Here is a 21,356-nt window from a genome sequence, read left to right on the forward strand (position 1 = left end):
GAAGTAGTCGGTCAGAAGGCAACAGAAGCATAAAATTGCGGAAGTGTCCATAGGAAACAGATTCTTCAGTGTCCATGCTCAAACATTGCATCATAGCAACAGCATTGTGTTCGTTTGCTGGAAGCCCAGCCTTTTTAAGTGATACCAATATTTCACTCTTGTAGAGAGTCCCGGACTCACTTAAACAAAGAGAAGTATAAGCTCGAAGAATGGTTGGCTCTTTCCGTTCCATCAAGGACAAAAACTGCTTCCGGCCAAAGGATTTCGAAAATGGATTTCTTCTAGCCCGGCGCATGAATTCCCGAGGATACGTCTGTGGTAATTTTCGTTTTCTCATAGCAACTTCGAGATCTTCTAATGTTACTTGGCCATCACCATCTCATGGCAACAGAATAGTTTTTTAAATATTTTTCTCTCTTAAAAATTATATATATTTGAACTAATCTTTTGATTTCTTGCCTGAATTATTTTTTTCTATATTTATATCCCATATATTTTTAAATATATAATAAATTAGAAAATCAAATACACCTCTTAATATATTTATATTTTTACTTGTATCAGCTACATATTTGAATATGTTAATTTAAAATAGTATAAATATAAAAATATGATTATTTAAATATAAAAAACTAAAAAGTAATTATATCTACTTGACTTGTACATACACGTTATACATTGAACTTAACGTATCTATTAAGTGTTGGACTAATTTTTTTATATTTAAAGATTAAAAAAATTACCATAGGGGATAATAAAATAAGATATAAATTACTTGAATAATTCAATGCTGAAACAGATTAGTTTATTTTGCCCTTCTAGGAATGAGTCTGTTGAGTTCATCTATAAAAATCAATAGCTAAAGTTTTACATCGCCTTTCGTTTGGCATGAATAACCAAACTATTCCTGGCTGATTCGCACCAGTTATTCATTAGTTTAGTTCATTGTTTATCACCGAATCAGCCAGGAATCGTTTGATTATTCTCATCCCAAACAGTTATTTGGATTCTTCTCTTGATATTTTTATTTTGGATTTTTCGTTTGTTTTGGGTTTGAAGTTAAATTTTAATAGAGTAGTGAAGTTGATTACTCTGCTGCTTGAATTTGCTTGTTTGCATATTTGTTAGAACGTAAATGTTTGATCATTTGCCTCAATGAAAATTGAACCTTGTTTAACTAGGTAATTTTTATATTCCTGTTAAACCCAAGTTCTTTGTTTTAATTAATCTCAATTTTCGAAATTTTGAATCTTTGGTCATTAGTTTCTAGTTAAGTAAAGCCTTCTCTTTTGAATGAAATCTTTAAGATATGTTTTAGTTTCCTGTTTGTGTTGTTTATGTTGCTTTGCCTTATGTTATACATTTTTGTAGTAGTTCTAAGTTAGAAGATTTAAAACCATAGTGGCATTGCTTGAAAGGGTTCAGCACTTGAGGCTCTATAAGATGCTTAATTCACATTTCATGCAAGCATTTGCTTTTTTTTTTCTTGTTATGTTGCTGATAATGAAAAGGATAGGAAATGTGGTCACTGGAATACAATAATTTTATATGCAATTATAGATATTGGGATTCAAATCCGAGATCTGCTGCCCTATGCATGATATGAGATTTCCCTATGTGGTCATTGGAAATCTTGGGTTTTACAGTACGAGATTTAACTGTAGTCGATCACACATCTTTCAACTATATTGTTTGCATAATATGAGTTATATACATACACACACTCACAAAAGAGATCATAGTCTAAGATAAGAGATTACAGGTACAGGGATTCAAACCTGAGATCTGCTGAATGTCATCATGTAAAACATGAATCAATTGAGTTAGAACACCGGATTTCACGATAAGATATTTAACTGCAGTTCTTGATTATGCACCTCTCAACTCTTTGCTCTGCATATTATTACTCCTAAGAAACCTTTGCTTGACCTTGTTCCAAAGTTTGGCAGCAAATCCTCTGGTAACTTCCTTTGTTCTCCTGTTTCTCTGCAAAAAATTGAACCTTGTTTGAATATTTGGGTTTTCATCTTCGATGTCGCTGTTTCGTCCTTGGATGTTGTTGGTCTAGTAAAACCTTCCATGAAATGGCATAATGTTAATGAAAAAGTGTTTACTCTGCTTACAGAGCTTATTGAGATGCTTACATATAATTCTTGCTTTCTCCTTACTTTGTCATTCGAACTGCATGGTTTATTTATGAATGAATGTTGTTCTTCACTTCTTTCGTTTTCATGTAATTTCAGGCTTTGCTGCCTTTTGCATGCTTATTTTGAGGATGATGTAGGTGATTGTGGTTGTTTTGGTCTTCTTTTTTTCCCCTTACAGTTACTGTTTGAGCTATTTTGGGTGGTGAATAGTAATGAAGTCATCAATTTGCCTTTTTTTTTTTTCTAAATATTGAGAATGTTTATGGGTTTTAGTTGATCTTTCTTTTGCTTCCAAAAAATATTCCCTGTATGTTTTGTTTAGCCTCAATTTTGCTTCTATTTGTGTTTAGGCTCTGCAATTTTAATCTTTTTTATATCTTAGGAAAGGTTGTTGATCTATGGAATATAAATCATTGCTATCGACTGAATAAGAACAACCATTCATCAGCAACAATGATATTTTTGAAGAATTTCATGCAAAATTGCAGTCTAGTTGCTTAAAAGGAAGATAAGGACACAAGTTATTGTAGTCCACACCTTTCGCCTTTGATATTGAACAGTACAAGTTCCTGATCAAATATATTAACAATGTTGTTGATTGAGTTGATATCATAAATTAACTTGAGATACCAACTTAAAATTAATGACACCATCATGATCAATAATTGTATTTATTTAATATTCTTAATATGATGTATTTATGTATTTAAATTTCGTTTTATTCACGATTTAATCTTTTTTAATATCATACTATATTTCATGTGCTATTATTATTAACTAGTTTTAAATAATACGTTTTATGATTTATGGTATGTTTCTTTTAAATACATATCTATGTTTTAAATACGTAATTTCGTACATATACGCATGCCATAGAATTTATTTTATATTAAGTCTTTTCTTGAAATTTGGAGCCATGAGTCAATCGATACCAACTCAGTTGAGATATTTCTAAAATAACTATTTATATACAAAGTAACAAATATTAATATGAGAATGTTTTTTCGTCTTATCATGTTTTTAATAAAATAATACCATGATAGGATCTGAACTTGAGACATACATATCAAATATTTAACTTTACCATTTCAACAAAAAATTATTTAGCTTTTATATAAATTTTAATAAAATATATTGTTATATAATTTTTTCACCCGCATCATGATCCGTGAATGTACTATAAATTTAATTATATAAAAAAATCAATGAATCCAAAACAATAAAAGTCCATTAGGTTACGCTAGGTAATTCAATCAATTTTAGTTCAATTTTTTTTTGAAAATCCATATAAAATTGTTATATATTGTTGATAATTGTTAATCAATGTTTTAAAATTGGATTGGTGATCAAACCGATCGATTACAAATTTTGATTCGATCGAATGAATTATTAAAATTCATAAAAATAAAAATACATATATTAAAAAATATTGGTTAAATTGCTAGTTCATCATATTTATACCAAATCGTGAGTCAAGCGATTCAAATTTTCCAACTAAACCGATACCTTAATTAGTTCCTAATCCAATTGGTGAATTTGATTCTAAAATAATTGGTGTTAACACATTTTTAATCTATACAAATTATTAGAAATTTTTACAAAATTAAATTCTTTAATCTATACAAATATACATAAAAGTGCCTTCCACCATGGATACCTGTTCATTTTTTTTATGTGAGATTTTTACGGGTAAATTTTAATTTCAATCCCTTCGAGGTTAATTTATATATTTTAATTTAATATCTCAACTCCTATAATGTCATTAATTAGTCTAAATATTTTATTATAATTAAAATAATTATACAAATTTTTAAGAATTATTAACAGTATTAAAATTTTTATTAAATTCAAGATCCTTAGAAGGTTATTTTTGGTTAGATGAATGCCAAGTTTTTTTTAAATGTCACATCAACATACAAAAATTCTAACAATGTTAATAAATGAACCTAAATTTTAAATTTAAAAAGTAGAGAGTAACTAAATTCTTGAAAATAAAATTATGGTGATTAAATTCTAACTATAAAGAGAGTATAAAAGCTTTAAGTAAATTGTAACATTTGAATTTTTACATTATAATTTAGTCAAAAAATAAACAATTAACCCAGGGTGAAAACTATATAAATGTATATAAATGAAACAAAGAATTTACTCACACACAAAAAAAAGAACAAGAGAAAAATGGAATCAAGATAGAAAGTTTAACCCAAGAACAACTGATCAACATCTAATTCAAGATTAAAAGAACGGATTAAACGTTACAAAAATGTGTTGAAACTTCAAGAGAAATTACAATTTTTAGCAAAAAAATATGTCGACAAATTAAAATTGAACAACTTGCTGTAATTTTGGTGGTGAAAAGCTCAAAATTTCTAGCAGCATTCAATTGTTTTTGACCACTAACAAAATCCAGAGGCCATTTGAAGGTTATGGTTCATATTTTAGAGCTTGTATTTACCTGGAACTAACCGATTTCTCTTCGGAGACTTGATCCCTAGCAACATCTTTGTTTCCATCCATGGCCTTCCTCAACAACTCGTAGCCGGCAAAGTTCATGGCACCTAAGGGAGCAATCCAGAAAAACCTCGGTATGGCTCCTTTGAACAGGGCGAGGGGTCCCTCGTGACGGAGTATAGAAAAGGCTACTGCTGACATCGATACGTTTCGAGCCCCGGATGTAGTCACCATTCTAGTTTTAATGACATCGAATGGTGTAGTAGTAACAGAAGCTAACCCTCCGGATATAGCTCCGACAACAACTGTTTCCCATGGTTCCAGTTCCCGTCTTATAAGTCGTTGGACAAACTAAAACAAAATGCAGAAGCAAAATGTTAATTTGTATAAAAAATAATGATGATTATAATTAAAGTCCAATAATTCAAAGGAATCCACATAGCTGGAGGCGAAATAAAATATATCAGAGAGTATTTTTGTCACTGATTTGTCTGATAAACTGGTATTCTATTAGGCATATATTGGTTCTTATACAAAATCTTACAAGGAACTTGCATTACTAAGGCAAGTGCACCATAGTGGCTTTGACTACTCCGGAAAATAAATTGGTGAAATGAAAATTCTCAAAGCGAATACAAAAGTAGATACCTTTTTGGATTCAGTGTATAGGCCCATCCCTGCAACATAGAATGGCAACTCACGACAAAGTGTGGCCCCGGTCCCACGGAAAAAGCCCTTCAGACCATCCTGCTGCCAAGTACCGATAAGAGCTTCTCCGACATTGTCATAAAGGCCAGCCTGCAAACGCTGCTTCAGTACCTCACAAGGTAAACGAGCCACTGTTCCTAGAACCGTACTGAAGAATGATGCCATGGATTCAACCTACAGAGCACATAAAGGAGACCTTAACACAATGTTGCAAATCAGTATCGAAATAAGTTTAATATGAAATTATGATTCATTACTTTCTGGAATACGGAAATTAAGTGTGCAAGACATCTTTCAGCACATGCGCAAAGAGAAGTAAACCCTCAAAAGCTATATTACTTGGACTCGAGTATAAGAGCTAGGCACGGGTATTTTCAATATTTTTAAAGATCTTCATATATTTGGAGAATCCCTAGAGGATCATACTCCCATTCCTAAGTTTGGATATGCATAAATAAGGGGTGCTTCAAGGAAAACAAAAAATCGGAGCAACATAGCACAAAAGCACATGTGGATGCACTCACATAGAACAACAGAGTTAGTTTGAGACTTCACAAGCACATGAAAACACTACTGAAAAACAAGGGGATCTGGTACAATCTAAGAAATAGACAACCAATGACTTGGAAGTTCAAAATTTCTGTTTTCATAATCATATCAAAGAACTAAAATTTCCTAGAACAATTAGTTCAATTTTGGTAATTGTTTAGCTTCATGTATAGCGAATGCTTTGAATGTGCACTACTATGTTACTCCGACTCTTCATTTTTCTTATAGTATCCGTGTCTGACACCAATATCTAATGCATATCCAAGTATTGGTACGAGGATATGACCATCCAAGAACCCTCCAAATACTTACACCCGAGTGTAAGTAACAAAGGTAGCTTGTTTAACATCATTTATACAAATAAGTAGAAATTTCCTTTAACATGTAACTTCTTGTTTTTCTTAGTTTCCATGACTAGTGGGGCAATGCCCATGAAATCAAGGGAATTTATAAACTAGCCCAAATGAAAAAGAGCTACATGAATGGCACTCGGAAGAAAACTTATATGACAACAGACATTCAATTGTAATAGTGCAACAAGTACCTGGATGTCAGGGAGGTTCGGAGCAACATTGATCAATACAAGCTTGCTTACTTCACATATACCTGTCCGCAATCCATGGCTGCAACATTGAAAGAAAAGCGATTACACGAATAAATAAGAGAAAGCAAAATCAAACTCCAAACTGAAAACAAATGATAAAAAAACAAGATATATGTTTATATATAACCTTGAAAACTGTCCAAGAATTGCAGGGATGGAACCCTTATATAACCCTCGTAATCCGATTTGCGGAATCTTTGACATAATTTCTGGGAATGTCAGGGTGGTTGATGCTTGCACCTGAGTCTGATAAAGTACGAAAACAGAAATGAAAAGAAGGAAAAAAACAAAAAAAATCATAAAAAATCCCTAATAACATAAACAAAATGTACCTTTACAGTATCAACAGGATGCATTACGGCCGAGGAGAATGCACATGACAGACCCCCAGCAAAAGCAGATTTAAGAACACTTTCACGCTGTATTTCTGCAGCTGGTGCAACAGCAACGGCAGTTGCAGCTTTGAACCAGATATTCCTGTATTTAACATAAAAAGAAGCTCGATTAATTGTGCTAGAGTTCAAGTCTGAGTGAAAGAGCTTGGTTATGCTTAGAAAATTCAGCTTACTTGATAACTTAAACTGTTCAAACTCAAGTTCGACTTGACACTGACCAAGCCAATTTCAATTTAATTTTAGTTAGCTTACGAGCACATATGCCTTGTTTACACCCGTAGTTTAACGAAGGTAAAAGGGAGGACTGGAACTTTATGCTAAATATATACATTAAGCAGCCAAACCAAAGACAATCGAACAGTAAATTAAATTTGACCTTGTGCTTCCACTATAGTTTCGGAATAAGACCCTTCAAATGGAAAATTAACCTTACCGAGGATCATCTTGAAGTAGTCGGTCAGAAGGCAACAGAAGCATAAAATTGCGGAAGTGTCCATAGGAAACAGATTCTTCAGTGTCCATGTTCAAACATTGCATCATAGCAACAGCATTGTGTTCGTTTGCTGGAAGTCCGGCATTTTTAAGTGATACCAATATTTCACTCTTGTGGAGAGTCCCGGACTCACTTAAACAAAGAGAAGTATAAGCTCGAAGAATGGTTGGCTCTTTCCGTTCCATCAAGGACAAAAACTGCTTCCAGCCAAAGGATTTCGAAAATGGATTTCTTCTAGCCCGGCGCATGAATTCCCGAGAATACGTCAGTGGTAATTTTCTTTTTCTCATAGCAACTTCGAGATCTTCTAATGTTACTTGGCCATCACCATCTCTATCCAGTTCTTCAAAGAACCTCCTCCCTGAAAGAGTAATAACTGAGTTAAATTCGAAGCATAACTATGTAACTCGGACTTGGATGTAAGTGAGTAGTATACTGTAGTACAGCTAATCACATTAGACAATATAAATTACCCCAACCTAAAATTAATGCCATGAAAACTGGAATGATAGCATCAACAACAAGTCACAAACGCAAAAAGAGCTTATTTATGCAATATCAAATGCTACAATCTCAATTTCCGAGTTTAATATGGATTGTGGAAAGGATCTAACAAGAAGCCAGAACTGAAAACTAACCAATTCCCACATTTTAAGCATGAAGATAAACACAATACAGAAATCGAGAAAGCTATAGTTCAAATTATGCTACTCATAATCTACAACATCGTGCATTTCTTTAAGGATTTACCTATTAAGAAATCAAATAAAAAACGAAATTGATGATGCAAAACTGATCATTTGCTAAGCTGTCTGATAAACCATACCTTCAAACTCGGTATATCTGAAGAACTCCTGGACAGAAAATAACTTCTTCTTGTCCGGATGGTCTAGCGAAGATTGGCTCAATGGTGGTAGTAGCTCAGTCAATTCCGTAAGTGTGACTGCCGGTAAAGTCGTTCTCAAACGCTCCACATTCGATAGAGGAACACTAAGCATCTGATCGGCCAGTTTTTGTGACGAATTACCACCAGTTTCTTCACTACTGCCTATACTAACACCATCCTCACCCTCCGCATTCACAGAAGAAGCAACACCGGCAATACCAGATGGAACACCTCCCACCCTAGCAAACTTTAAATTTCCTAAAAATCCATTTACATCGACTTTTCGACCATCCAAAATACTTGCAACAGCTTTTAAATAATCAAGCTTTTGAAGATTTTGGGTCAACTGATCAAATGCAAACCCTATAAAGCATTCAAATGATACATCTTTCTGACCATGATTATGTTCCAAACCCTCATTCCTTGTGAAAACCTGAGCCCTTGACTCTCTAGGCTTAAACTCAAATGGTGCCTTTGATTCCATGTCATGAATACATGAGCTTAGACGCCCTTTATTTTCGTCCATTTTCCGAATCCATTCCTTCCCGGATTCAAACGAGCTCGGTATAGCCTGGACAAATCTGTTAACAAACACTGACCAATTTGCTGCAAACAGCAACGGATTCATACAAGTCCCTTCAACCGTATCAACATCTTTTCCTTTCAATCCTTTTCTAACTGCCTTGACCTTTTTATCATTCAGCTCATTTTCCGGCAAAAACATGCCGATAAAAACATCCATCGGAACCTTTATAGACAACCCTTTCATTCTCTCTTCACTACCAACACGACTCGACCGATTGTTAACACCGATCCTGTTCTTCACACCGAAGATTTGAACCGTACCATTCCAATCACTATCACTACCGTTCAATGGGGCAATCAATTCGATTTTTTTTCTTTTACCATTAGAAACTCCCCAACAACTTTCAAGATCTTTCGCAGCCTTCTTAATACCTAATTCAATAGGTGAAAATGCTTCTTTTACGAACCAAATCCAATTCAGATTCGATTTGTTCGGATCACTTTTCGACATAGTTTTCTCTATCAAGATTCAACAGGCAATAAACCCAAAAAGCATAAAAAATCAAGAGCCATTGACAAAAACCAGATCTTCAGCCAATTCAAAAGGTGAAGATAGCTTCTTTTACTACTTGAATCGAATCAAAATCAACCCCATTCCCGAAAAAGCCTAAAATTTGTCAATTTACTATTATAGAAACTTTAAAATTTGCTTTTCTCTTGAGATTCAGCAACAACCATGTTTCTACAACTCAAAAACCCAAAAAATAAAAATAAGAATCATGAGCTAGATTGAATTGAAAACTTCTTTTCCTAATTAAATCGAATCGAAAATCGATGCACTTTCCTGAGTATCCTAAAAAGCCGTCAATTTACTGTTACATAAACTCAAAATATGCACTTCTCTTAAGATTCAACAAGTTCACTGAGTAAAAATAATCCAAGATAGAACCAAAATTTCAACACAAAAATAAAAAGAAGAAAAAGAACGCAGAAGAAAAAACTAAACCTTTTGTACACTAAAATTGCAGGAAATATGAAGAATTCACTTTGGGGAATGATTGGATGAAGAAATTGATGCTTTTTTAAAGCATTTGTACTTACAAAATTAGGCAAATGGGGTATTAGTTTTTAGTCTACTTTATGGAGAAAGATTCCATTTTTTTTGGAGAAAGACAATAGTTTTTAACAATGGATTCGTCTGAGTTCTTTTTGAAGTAACAAAACAAGAATAAAGGGTTTTTTTTCAAATGAAAGTGGAAATTGACAGGCAAAATTGGAATTATAAGATGGCATAGTAATAAAATTTAGATTTTTTATTTTTATTTTAACAAAATTCATTTTTGAACATAAGAATTTTTTATATTCAATTTAACATGATGACACTCTTCATGAAAGTTTGTTCTTTGCATAAAATTTGAAGTCTATTTTTATACAAGTTAAATTTTGGATATTGATTTTTGTTTCTAACCCGACGCGAATATTATGTTATAAAATAATATTATATTAATTATATATGTTAAATAATAATTATATATTTATATTGATATTGAATCATTAATTTAATAATAATTAAATTTATTGTCCAAGACTTAAAAGAAATTTATCCAACTAAATAATTTAACCCAAAATATAAAATTTTAAATCTATATTTAATATAATAAAATATTTATTATATTTATTAGTTTTTTTAATATAATAAAATATTTATTGGTTTGGATATTTTTGTCAATGCAAGAAGACATAGGTTCCAGTGCGTTGAAGTGCATAATTCTCCTATTTATGGGTCGGGGAGGGGCTATGGGTAATTCTAAATATTATCTTAAAAAATAGATATAATCAGAACTTATAATGAGATTGTTAAAAAAAATATACCTAAATATGATAAAATAAAGTATATAAAAAGATTATTCCAGTCAAAAGGATTGATGAAAAGTCAACAAAGGGCACCTTAGTTAATATAATTTCAAAAGAAAATTATTTAAGATGGAATCTCAATATAATCAAACAAGATATGGAAGCGATCATAAATATTTTATATAAAGCTTTGAAGTAAAAATATATTATATATTTTTATATAATTAGAATTTAATTTATTTACTTTAATTTTTAAAAATTAGTTCCTTTATTTTTAGTTTTTTTTGAAATTTCTTATTTTTAGTATTTAAAATATAAATTTAATTACGAATATAATTAAATTTTTGTTAAATTTAAATTGATTAAAATATTCTTTTTGTTTCATGACTATTAAGTAAGATTTTTTTTACTTTTAAAATATTATACTAATGAATTTGATAGAACAATTTGGTAGTTAACAATTGGACATGTTTTTAAATTTTAAAAAAATAAAAGATTAAATTCTTGAAAAATAAAAATAAAAATTTTAATTTTAAATGAGAAAAATATAGAAAATTAAAGCATATTTCAACAAAGTTATTATTAGGCTACATTGCTAATCAATTAACTTTAAAACCAACTTCATTTTATTTTATATTCATCCTTGATTTTCATATATTTATATAAATTTTGTATATTAATATTTTATGTTGTAATGATTTCCAAGAATTGACATTTAATAATTAAAAATTATTATAAATATATATAAATATCAAAGAATAAATCAAATTTGAGCTGATCGTATTTTTTTCGGATACGAGTTCTTTTTATTATTTGTTCAGTCATGTGAATGTTGTAAAAAACTTGGATAAGTGGATGTTATAACAACCGGACCAATAGTTAAATTTATTAGAGATTATTCACTAATATAGATTGTCTCTTATATGACAAAATAGTATTTATTATGTAACTTATCATTTGTTTAAAACCATTGCTAATCCTACCTTAATTAGTGGTTGAGAGTTCGATCTTCGTTTTGGGTATGGAGTAGTTTTAAAACTTGTGGTTAGTGTCTACCTTCTTAATGGGCCTACCGAACGCAAAAGGTTAATCATTTAGCTCACTCCAGTAGATACCTTGAACAAAAAAAAAAAAACCATTGATAATCAATAAACCGATATTTACTTAAATGTTTATTTTACATGGTGAGAAAATGTGTGCATAGAATAAAAAAATAATAAATGAATATTTATTAATTCCAATAAAAACAAAATTTTACTACACTAGGAAGTTTTTAATATATATGAAGCATTATCAATAAGTAGTTGGGTACAGTAGAAAAATACATTACACTCTCAAAAAGGAGAACCTAAGTTTGAACTTTGGAAACAATATTATTAGGAGAGACAGCTACGAACCCCGAACATGAATCATAAAACAGACATGAAGAATATAAAATATATATATATGTACGAAGCATTGGCAAATATCCAGTAGAAACAGGTAGTTATATCTACTTTGAAGAAACAATTGATTCATCAAACAAAAAACAAATGCCTTGGCAACCAGTGCTCAATAAGAAATTTGCATATTTTGATGCTTGAAAAGGGTTTTTGGTGTCAGCCTCAGCAGCTTGTATGTACATTTCTTCAGCTTCCCACTCATTGTTTCTCACTTGCCATAAGAAATCAGCATATAGTCCCAATGCCTCGGCATCTTGAGGTTCCACCTCAATAGCACGTTTGAAGCACTCTTCTGCCCTGCATATACCATACCAAAAAATAAATGGTATGAATCTGATATGGATGTGAAACATCACAGACTTTTTCTGAAAGTAATGAATTATGTTGCCTTGAGATCGAGAAGACAAATAAAAGCTGCAATTTTACCTGTCGTAGTCCTTGACAACAAGGTGGAGAAATTGAGCATAGTTTGATAGCAAAAGAGCATTATTAGGCTCCTCAGCAATACGCATTTGGTAAACAAGATCCCTTTTGGAATGAACTTCATAGTTATCTGGTTCAATCCCCACATGCAATGGAGAAACCAATTGTTGCCTGACCTTAGCACATTGATCTTCTTCTTCTTTTTTTTCACTTTCCTTGTCTGAAACCAACATGGTTTCTATAACAACATTTTGAGTGAATCCTTATCGTTGGATTGCATCAAAACAAGCTTTTCCCGCCATTGATTGAACAGAAAAGTTTGCCAAAAGAAGCATGACGTAAACCATGAGTGTCGGTGTTTCGGAAAACACTTGTGAACAGCCATACAAATGTTAACGTCATGTCTTGTTGGATTTTAGACAAGACAACCACTAAATCTTCTGAATAAAGACTATCCCTAATCATCAGCGTGTAGTTTTGGATCTCTCTGATGATCAAAACTAATGAAGAAATGGCGTTTTTAACTGAGGAATGTGCAAATTCAGTTGCATTATCAACGAAACTACCCAATTTCCCTTGCTGTTTTCGCTTTATGAACCTTAGTGAATGTGAGATCCCCACGTTGTTTGCTTTTTGTTCGATGGTGAACCTTTGAATCTCGTCTCTTTCAGGCCAATTCGGTGGCTCGGGACAAATTCCAAGTGATGTGGGATCAAGGAACTCGACCTTTGATGGCAAAAGCTGCTTCGAAGGATTCAATTTTATCCTCTTGTGAACAACGTTTTCATGGGGGAAGCCATTGAAGCTTGAGCAACAATCAGCTTTCAACTTTCTTGAGCTAAAATGTGATGAACGATGAAGGCGACCATAGTCCAAACATTGCTTGCACTTAACTTGATTGCCACATCTTATAGATGATATTAAAGAGGGTGACTTTTGTGGGGTTTTGAATATTGACATTTGTAGATTCTTTGTAGGTGTAAACTTTAGTTCCATTGCTCAATTTGGTCACAATCTGTTAATAAAGCAATGGAAGAAAACTCATTAAAGCTCAAAAAACCTCATTGATAGGACAAAGAAAGGGTACTAAGAGTTGAAACTTGTTTCTTTCTGATTAAATTTAAACCATAATTTCATGGAGTAAAGAAAAAAAAATGAAAACTCACCAGAATGTGAATATTTTTTGGAAGAATAAAAAAGTTAAAAAAACATAAAAAAATTGGGTTTTGGGAGCTTTGAAAATGTTAGAACATTAAAAGAACATTTTCACCTGTTATTCATAGTATTGGTTGTTCCATATCAATGATTTCATGGTCAATATTGAGCCATGTGTCTTAATTAATTGACTGATGACTAATTTTTATAAAAGAAATGATAAACTTTAATAAAAAGATGATAATAACCATAGAAAGGAAATTTTCATAACAATAGAAACTGTAAGACATAAGCTGATGTTTGGGTTTTTTTAGACATTATATTGATATAAAAAACATTTCTTCTTTGATATCCCTAAAATTAGATTGAAAATGCTACAATTGAGGCCATGTTTATAGATAAAATTAGTTGAGATAATAAGCGTCAATAATGGTAATAGAACGATCGTAAAGTAGTAAGAAAAATAAAAATAAAACACAAATTTTATGTGTAAACCTTTTAGGAAAAAATCACAGGCAGAGATGGAGAAATTCGCTATTGTTGACTGGATGATATAAGAGAAGTTTCGACTACATCTATTTAAAGCTTGAAAAACCCTATTTTAATTAATATCAAATAGAAAAAGTGTAGTTCTATACGGAAAAAGTTACAACCCTCGGCCTCTCGCCCTTACAAATTCCTTTATTTTGCTACTTTATTTATTTTTTCAGAAGTGATAGGATTCGGGTCACACAAACTTTAACAATTTTTTTATCATCAGCATATGTGAAGAATACATTCTAGACTCATTTTATCACTTACCATGCCAAAGATCAACTAGCTGGGCTTGAAACTTCTGCCAACTGAGCACAATACTATGGCTTTTCTGTACACCAAGGAGATGTACTTACACTACAAGCTGCAAGCCATGAGGAAAGAAAGGCTAACCATGCATGACTGTTATTTGAATGAAAGAAGTCTTTAACACCTTGGCGCTTGTGGAAGTCTCGGACACCTTCGAACACCCTTAAACTGATTCAAAATGCTTTTATTAAGATTCCAAAGAGACATTGGCAATCATCACATGACCAGATTTAGCATAAAACCTCACAAGAGCAGCTTCAACATAAGTATCCAAACCGTACCCACAAATCAAAACATGACAATGAATAGTTTCACCTATACTGAAAGCCTCTAAATTGGAAGAATATTTAATCACGGTGGAGAATATGTAATTTGAAGATGGAATTTTGGCTAATAACATCCGGCGGTAGTAGAGAAGGGATTCTTCAGGGAAACTGAATTTAGAGGTTAAAGTGATTAAAGAATGGAAGAGAAAGGTATCTGGTTTGGGGATGGAAAAGAAGAGGTGGCGAGTGTAGCTAATGGGTGAAGTGGCGGCGTAATCAAAAGAAAGTAATTTGGTGATGATGATCCGTGTATGGACTTGTTGAAGAGGTTTGAGACGTGGGTCTGCTTGTAAGCATGAGTAAAATCCTATTCGATTCAAAAAATTCGATAAAAATTTTAAATTTTTAATTAAATAGTTTGAGTTATTCGAGTTAAACAAGTTATTCGGTTCAACTCAAATAAAAAAATAAAATTATTCGATTTAGCTCAAATATGAATTACACAATTCGAGTTATCCAAAAATCCGAATAAGAAAAAATAAAACTACAATCGTTTTGATAAATGTTTACCTTTTCTAAAGTTAAAAGTCAAAACCATTAAGTTAAAAAGTAAAACTATGTCGTTTGATAAATGTTTACCAATCAATCTTACTTATGTAGTTAAATAATTTTGTACTTCGTCTACTAGTTAAATAATCAATTTATGTAAATGCAACATTGAATATAAATAATAGGATTCGTTAACTCGATTCGACTTAACTCGAAATTTTTCGACTCGATTCAAATACTTACCCCTACCTGCTTGGATAATTGAGTAGTAGATTGGGGAATGTGTAAGGGTGGCGGTTGATGAAGTTGTTTGGCTTCCCTGGAAAGTTGCCATGAAAAAAGAGAGAAGGGGAGAAAGGGCGGGAAAATTTTGAGATCAATATCCGTAGTCAGAAAAGATTTTGGGTGATTGTAGGGAAAACTTTTGGCAGGTAATTAGCAAAACGATACGACTCTAACATTGAGATATTTATAGAGAAGTTTCTAATTTTAGTCAAAAATTTAAAAAAAAATACTTAATGTGTCACATCATTATTAAATCCTGGACTTTTATTACTAAATATCATGACTAAACTCTCAATTATGAAATGCTATATTTGAAAAGTTTTGTCGAATGTCCTTTCCATTCGTGCATTACTCTCGTAGAATATCAATGGTCTCTTAAGGTTTTATCTATTTACCTAATTTGGTAACTTTTATCTCAAAGTTTCATTGTATCTCCAACAATGAAAATGTTCATCATTTTCCAAAGTAACGAATAAATCATTTGTTTAAAAGAAATGAACCATAGTCATATTCCATTTTATAAATTGATCAATGTCTTTGAGAAGATACAATTAACTCTTTATTTGATCTCGATTCTAATATATATATAAGTGAATCTACATCATGTATAAGTAGCATATTCATCATACCAACCTTTTGCTTACTATTTTGAGATGCATTTGTTTTTAATATATCAAAGTATACAAGTGAAGAAGGATTGTATAAAACTATAATTCCACATCATCCTTATCTTTTTCCAATAGGAAAATGACAAATCAGATTTTTCCTCTTGAAAAAATTTAAATCCAACAAAAAATGTTAAAAAATAAGGAGAAAAAATCTGACTTGTCAATCTCCTATTGGAAAGGAATAAAGATGAGGTGGAATCACAGTTTCATACAATATTTTCTCATACAAATCATACATACGTAATCTTTTACACACTCAATATTAAGGTAAGTACATAATGAATGTCACAAGTTAATTCATTCATAAACATATTTAGGATTGATTTATCTTGGGTCTAGTGCAATACATTTTCAATCCAAATTATCACATCTATGTCTCTATCTTAAGAGGCAATCATGTTCCGATAGTCAAAACAAATTATCTCTTCAATTAGACTTATAGAAAACGAAATAGTCCTAACAAATATAAATATTGTACTACTATATTAATTTTTGAAAAACAAATTCATATTTTTGGACGATTTTTAGACGATCGTATTTTTATACTCATATCCAAATTTTCAAATGGCTCTTTATTTATGTAAATAATTTGAACACTCTATTGTTACATGAGATGAAAAAAAAACTTGAAAATATGGCATAAAAAGCGACTCAAATACAATACGAGTAGATCTGTCAAAAAGAGTTGGATTAGATTATGGTCCAAAATTTTTTTAGTATCGATTGGTTAAATTGAAAATCAGTGATTCAATTATTATCATAAAATAAAATAAAAGGGCTGAAAAATTGATTGAACTGGTAAATAAGTAGTCAAACCGAATATAAAACTATTAAAAACTATTTAATTCAATTTAAGCTAATTTAAATATTTAATTTTATTGTTATAATTTTAAAATATGTTCAAATTTCTATTATTATTTATTTGTGTTTGTTATTGAAACTCGAGTTATTCGATAGGAAGTAGGACGTGCATGACACGATATTAAAATGATAATGTAATAGTTTTTCTTGAAAATTAAGAGATGATAAAAAATTTCTTATATACAACAACAATATAAAATCGATATTTTTCAAATAAATAGTAATAGGTAAAGACCTTTTCAAAACTCAAAATTTATTTTTGAATTCAAAACTTTAACTCAATAAAAAATGTAAAAATAATATGTATAATTACATGTTTGGGGTATCCAATCTTTCTTTATATTTTTTCTGATAGTATTTGATTTTTTTTTTAAAAATATATCGTCATATAATCATCACACATTTGATTGTGTCGGAGCCATTTCGATATTAAACATGTGGCTGGCACTCGTGACAAAAGTGTCTATGCTTCATAAACTACCTCCCTTTGCCATTGTTTGGCATTTCTTCCTTAATTGGGAAAAATATCAACTTTCGGAGGACCAGAATGTCTCCTAGTATTAACCGGATTTCTATTAATGCTCGGCGGTCGAGACCGGTCCTTTGATGATGAACGTGCCGGTATTTTATTACTAGGTGGTGAGTTTGCAAAGACCTCATCGTCTCTCTCCAATGATAAGCCTCCGATGCTATGCCTCTTGTAACGATCAGGCAACTGAATCCTTGTCGGACTAGGGCTTTGCAATCCCTTCTTGCTAGAAATAGAATGCATTTTAGATGGTGGAGTCGAAGAGGACCTACGGTTCGGAGGTCGAATCGGTTTTGCCGGTGTTGAAGATTGTTTATTGTGATCATTGTTAACATCACTTTGAAACTTAGCTTTGGTTATCTCAGCACCAACACTCTTACTTGGGCTATGGTCATTGTTATCCGGTGCATTTTGAATCTCCCATGGTCGAGTTGACATCCATCGCTCTAACCAACTCCAACTCCATTTAGGATTAAATGGATCCATAGATGTGTGATTCATCGATCTACAAGTGACCTTCCACGATCGCTGTGTTAACAAAATAGCTAGAATTAAATCTAAGTAAATAAAAAATGAAAAGATCCTATATTTGTATACCAATCGAAAGGAAAAAAAAACCCAAAAAACCTGATGAGTAAATGAGTAAGCTAAAGCTCTCTCCCTTCGCAAGGCTGCTACTTGTCTATATTGTTGTTTTGCTTGCATTTGCTCTTTAGACTTAGTACTTACATTCCAATCTTCTCCCATCTATGAAAATAATCGTTAAATCGAAAACTGAACCCAACCAAAAATATTCAACTACGATTCAAAATCGAAATTCACTTACGTAAGATTTGGAATTTTGCAACTGTTTTTCGTATTTAGTTTGAAGATGCTTTTGAAGTGCTCGGTTTTGCTCAGACACCCTGAGTTGCCTTGTCCGAGTTTGGGACTGCACTCGAGCAAGTGTCCGCATGCATCGTAACGTAATAGTGGCTTGTCGTTTCACGGATTGCCCTTGTATCAATGATTTCAACCTCTCTAACCCTCTCAAATCTCGCAATGCCTTCCTCGCCTAACAACACAAATACAAATAATCACAAAACATGACATTACGTTTTAAGGTCTAATTAAAATTTTTTAAATTTATAAGATTTTTTAAAAGTTTTCTAATGTAAGTAAGTTTTTCAAATTTTTGAGAGGGTTGATTCCGTGTTTTAGGGTGGTTGATGCTTCTAAGTACATATTATCTATATGCATTAACAATTCTGGTTGTGACTCAACTCGAGCTAAGCATAGATGAAAGATAAGTAAATTTCGAGTCACAACTTAACTTAACCTATGAATAAGTCTATAATCGATCTTAAATGTCAAAAATTACTTAATATAAGAAATTTCAAATTAAAGAAATGGGGGAAGAAATTTGATACCAAGTATCCTCGAAAAACAGTTTGAATCTTAACAGTAGCTATTTCCTCCATTGATTTTCCCAAGTAGTGTGGCGACAAAGTAAGGCGAACCAACGCGCCGGTCACCATGGTGGTGGCCGGAGCGAACCAGTTGTCACGTTTGCTTCCTTTGATCTTCTCAGGTAATTTAACCCCATTTTTCTTGGATTTTTGAATCTTCTGGTGAAATAAAAAAAATACAAAAAATTAAATAAAAAACAATTAGATTATGAAATAAAATAATTGAAAATGAAACCTCATCTTTGTTGGGTTCAAGGCTTAGAACTTTCTTCACAGCAGTAAACCAGCTTCCTTTTTTGCCCATTCCTCAAAAAATTCTCCTTCAAAACCAAAAACAACCAATGGAATTAACATTTCAAATCATATTTAGAGGTTAAAAAATTTATAACATAAAATAAATAAAACTTAAATTGCATTGAAAATAATTATTCGAATAAAATCCAATCCAAATTTTTATTTAATTTATAAATTTTTAAATTTTTATAAAATAAAATAAAATATTTTTAAAATACTGTATCAAAAGATTTTTTTAATAATTAAATCCTCTAAATTGAAAACCAAATGTTAGCATAATTTCTTTTATATTAAAAAATCGCAAACAAATATTGTAAATAATATTAAAAAACATTAACAAATAAAAAATTGCAAAATTAAAATTGAATTATTATTAAACCAAGAAATGAAGAAGTACCCAGATTCCAAAAACAAAAGATCAATGAAAACAAACAATCAAAATTAAAAAAATAATAATACAAAAATGAATAAACTTGTGCAAAAAGAAGAACAAAACCTGTGCATGGGAAAAGTCGCAGATGTCAATTAAAAGATTGGGACATTCCCTCTCTCTTCCTATTCTATATTGGAACAAATTGCAAAAAGGAAAAAAAGAAAAGGTGGAGGGAGAAAAAATATCAAATGGCATTTTTAGTATTTTTATTGTGGGACACTGATTTTTCCTTTTTACTTTGTCAAAAAAATATTTTTTTTAAAATGTCCCCATTTTTTCATATTTGGATTTCTTTTGCCCTTTATAAAATGGTTTTGACTAATTTGATGTTACATAGATTTACAAAAACAAAAACAAAAATTATAAAGTATAAATTCAGATTGGTCTAATTATACCTTTAGTCCTTATACTCTTAAGACTAATATCCAGAGTGAAACTACAATTGTTCCAAAGAGGTCCTACATGTTCTCAGAGATTGCCCTACTGCTAGAAGTGTTTGGGACAAAATCATTCCATATAGAGCACACTCTAGCTTCTACATTGGATCTCTTCAGCAATGGTTAAGGGGAACTTTCAGATTCATCAGATGATAGTACTTATACCCCTTCTCAAATTTGGAGAATAATTTTTAAAAAATATATTTTAAAATTTAAATTTTAAAGGCCTTTGCGTATGTCTAGTTGAAAATAGTTACAATTTTCCATAGTTGGAGACACCCCCAAAAGTGTGGGAGCTATGAATGATATTCTAATAAAAGGGGAAAAGAGCCTCCTTTGAGAATGAGAGTTACTCCTTTTTTCCAAGCAAGGGGGTTTATATAGTTAGGTGTGGAACACATAAGACTCACGAGAAGGCGTTTAATAATTACTTCCCTTTGTAAAAAGGAAGGTTATAAAATGACTTGCCTAAGGCAAGAAGGTATCGAAGAAGTCACTATGTTGTAGGTAAGGTGTTTGTTTATAAGGTATCATTGCAAGAAATAGCATTTTTAGTGGAAAAAAGTCACTAAAACTATAAAAGTTAGTCACTATATTTATAGTGACTAAATTTTATAGTTTTAGGATATATGGGTTTTAAGATAAATAACCATGAAATAAACAGAATTGTAAATAAAAGATAAGAACTTACAATGAATACCAATTACAGGATGAAAGGGGAATGCGGAAGACAGTAGATTTACAAGGAGAGGATGGTAAATGAAAAGTAAAAAGAAAGATTTCTAAACTATTTTTCGATGCCTTGTTTAGGCTTCCTCTCTCCTTATTTATAAAAGAATTCTTAAACTCTATTTTATTTTCTTTGAATCCCGCACAGTGTTTCTGATAAGGATGATATTAATGATGAATTGATGGTTCTTTCCACGTAGTTTTTCTTTTGTCTTGTCATATCATTAATGGTTGCTTATGGATGCCTTATTCTTTAAGTAACCTCCAAACTTGAATGCTCCTTTCTTGGATATTCTTCCACATGACTTTCTTGTTTGGCTTTATCTTTCTTGAATATTATTTGGATTCATTAACTCTATGTCATCTAGATGTAATGAATCTG

The 21,356-nt window shown here is 31.4% G+C and overlaps 2 protein-coding genes across 2 annotated transcripts; both read right to left on the minus strand.

Moving 5' to 3' along the window:
- Positions 1-4,344: 4,344 nt before the first annotated feature.
- Positions 4,345-9,994, minus strand: LOC105772841 (calcium-dependent mitochondrial ATP-magnesium/phosphate carrier protein 2). The gene is made up of 7 exons (XM_012594313.2): positions 8,174-9,994; positions 7,288-7,708; positions 6,792-6,936; positions 6,587-6,705; positions 6,400-6,478; positions 5,247-5,480; positions 4,345-4,949 (listed from the first exon to the last, which is right to left on the minus strand). Exons 1-7 carry the CDS (start codon positions 9,267-9,269, stop codon positions 4,599-4,601), a joined length of 2,445 nt encoding a protein of 814 aa, XP_012449767.1. The 5' UTR covers positions 9,270-9,994; the 3' UTR covers positions 4,345-4,598.
- Positions 9,995-17,429: 7,435 nt separating this feature from the next.
- Positions 17,430-21,022, minus strand: LOC105772289 (protein IQ-DOMAIN 2). The gene is made up of 6 exons (XM_052633009.1): positions 20,937-21,022; positions 19,317-19,401; positions 19,043-19,240; positions 18,460-18,687; positions 18,261-18,380; positions 17,430-18,161 (listed from the first exon to the last, which is right to left on the minus strand). Exons 2-6 carry the CDS (start codon positions 19,383-19,385, stop codon positions 17,616-17,618), a joined length of 1,161 nt encoding a protein of 386 aa, XP_052488969.1. The 5' UTR covers positions 19,386-19,401; positions 20,937-21,022; the 3' UTR covers positions 17,430-17,615.
- Between the last annotated feature and the right edge of the window lie 334 nt (positions 21,023-21,356).

The sequence above is a fragment of the Gossypium raimondii genome, chromosome 6, assembly GCF_025698545.1.
Source record: "Gossypium raimondii isolate GPD5lz chromosome 6, ASM2569854v1, whole genome shotgun sequence".
NCBI classification, from domain to species: domain Eukaryota; kingdom Viridiplantae; phylum Streptophyta; class Magnoliopsida; order Malvales; family Malvaceae; genus Gossypium; species Gossypium raimondii.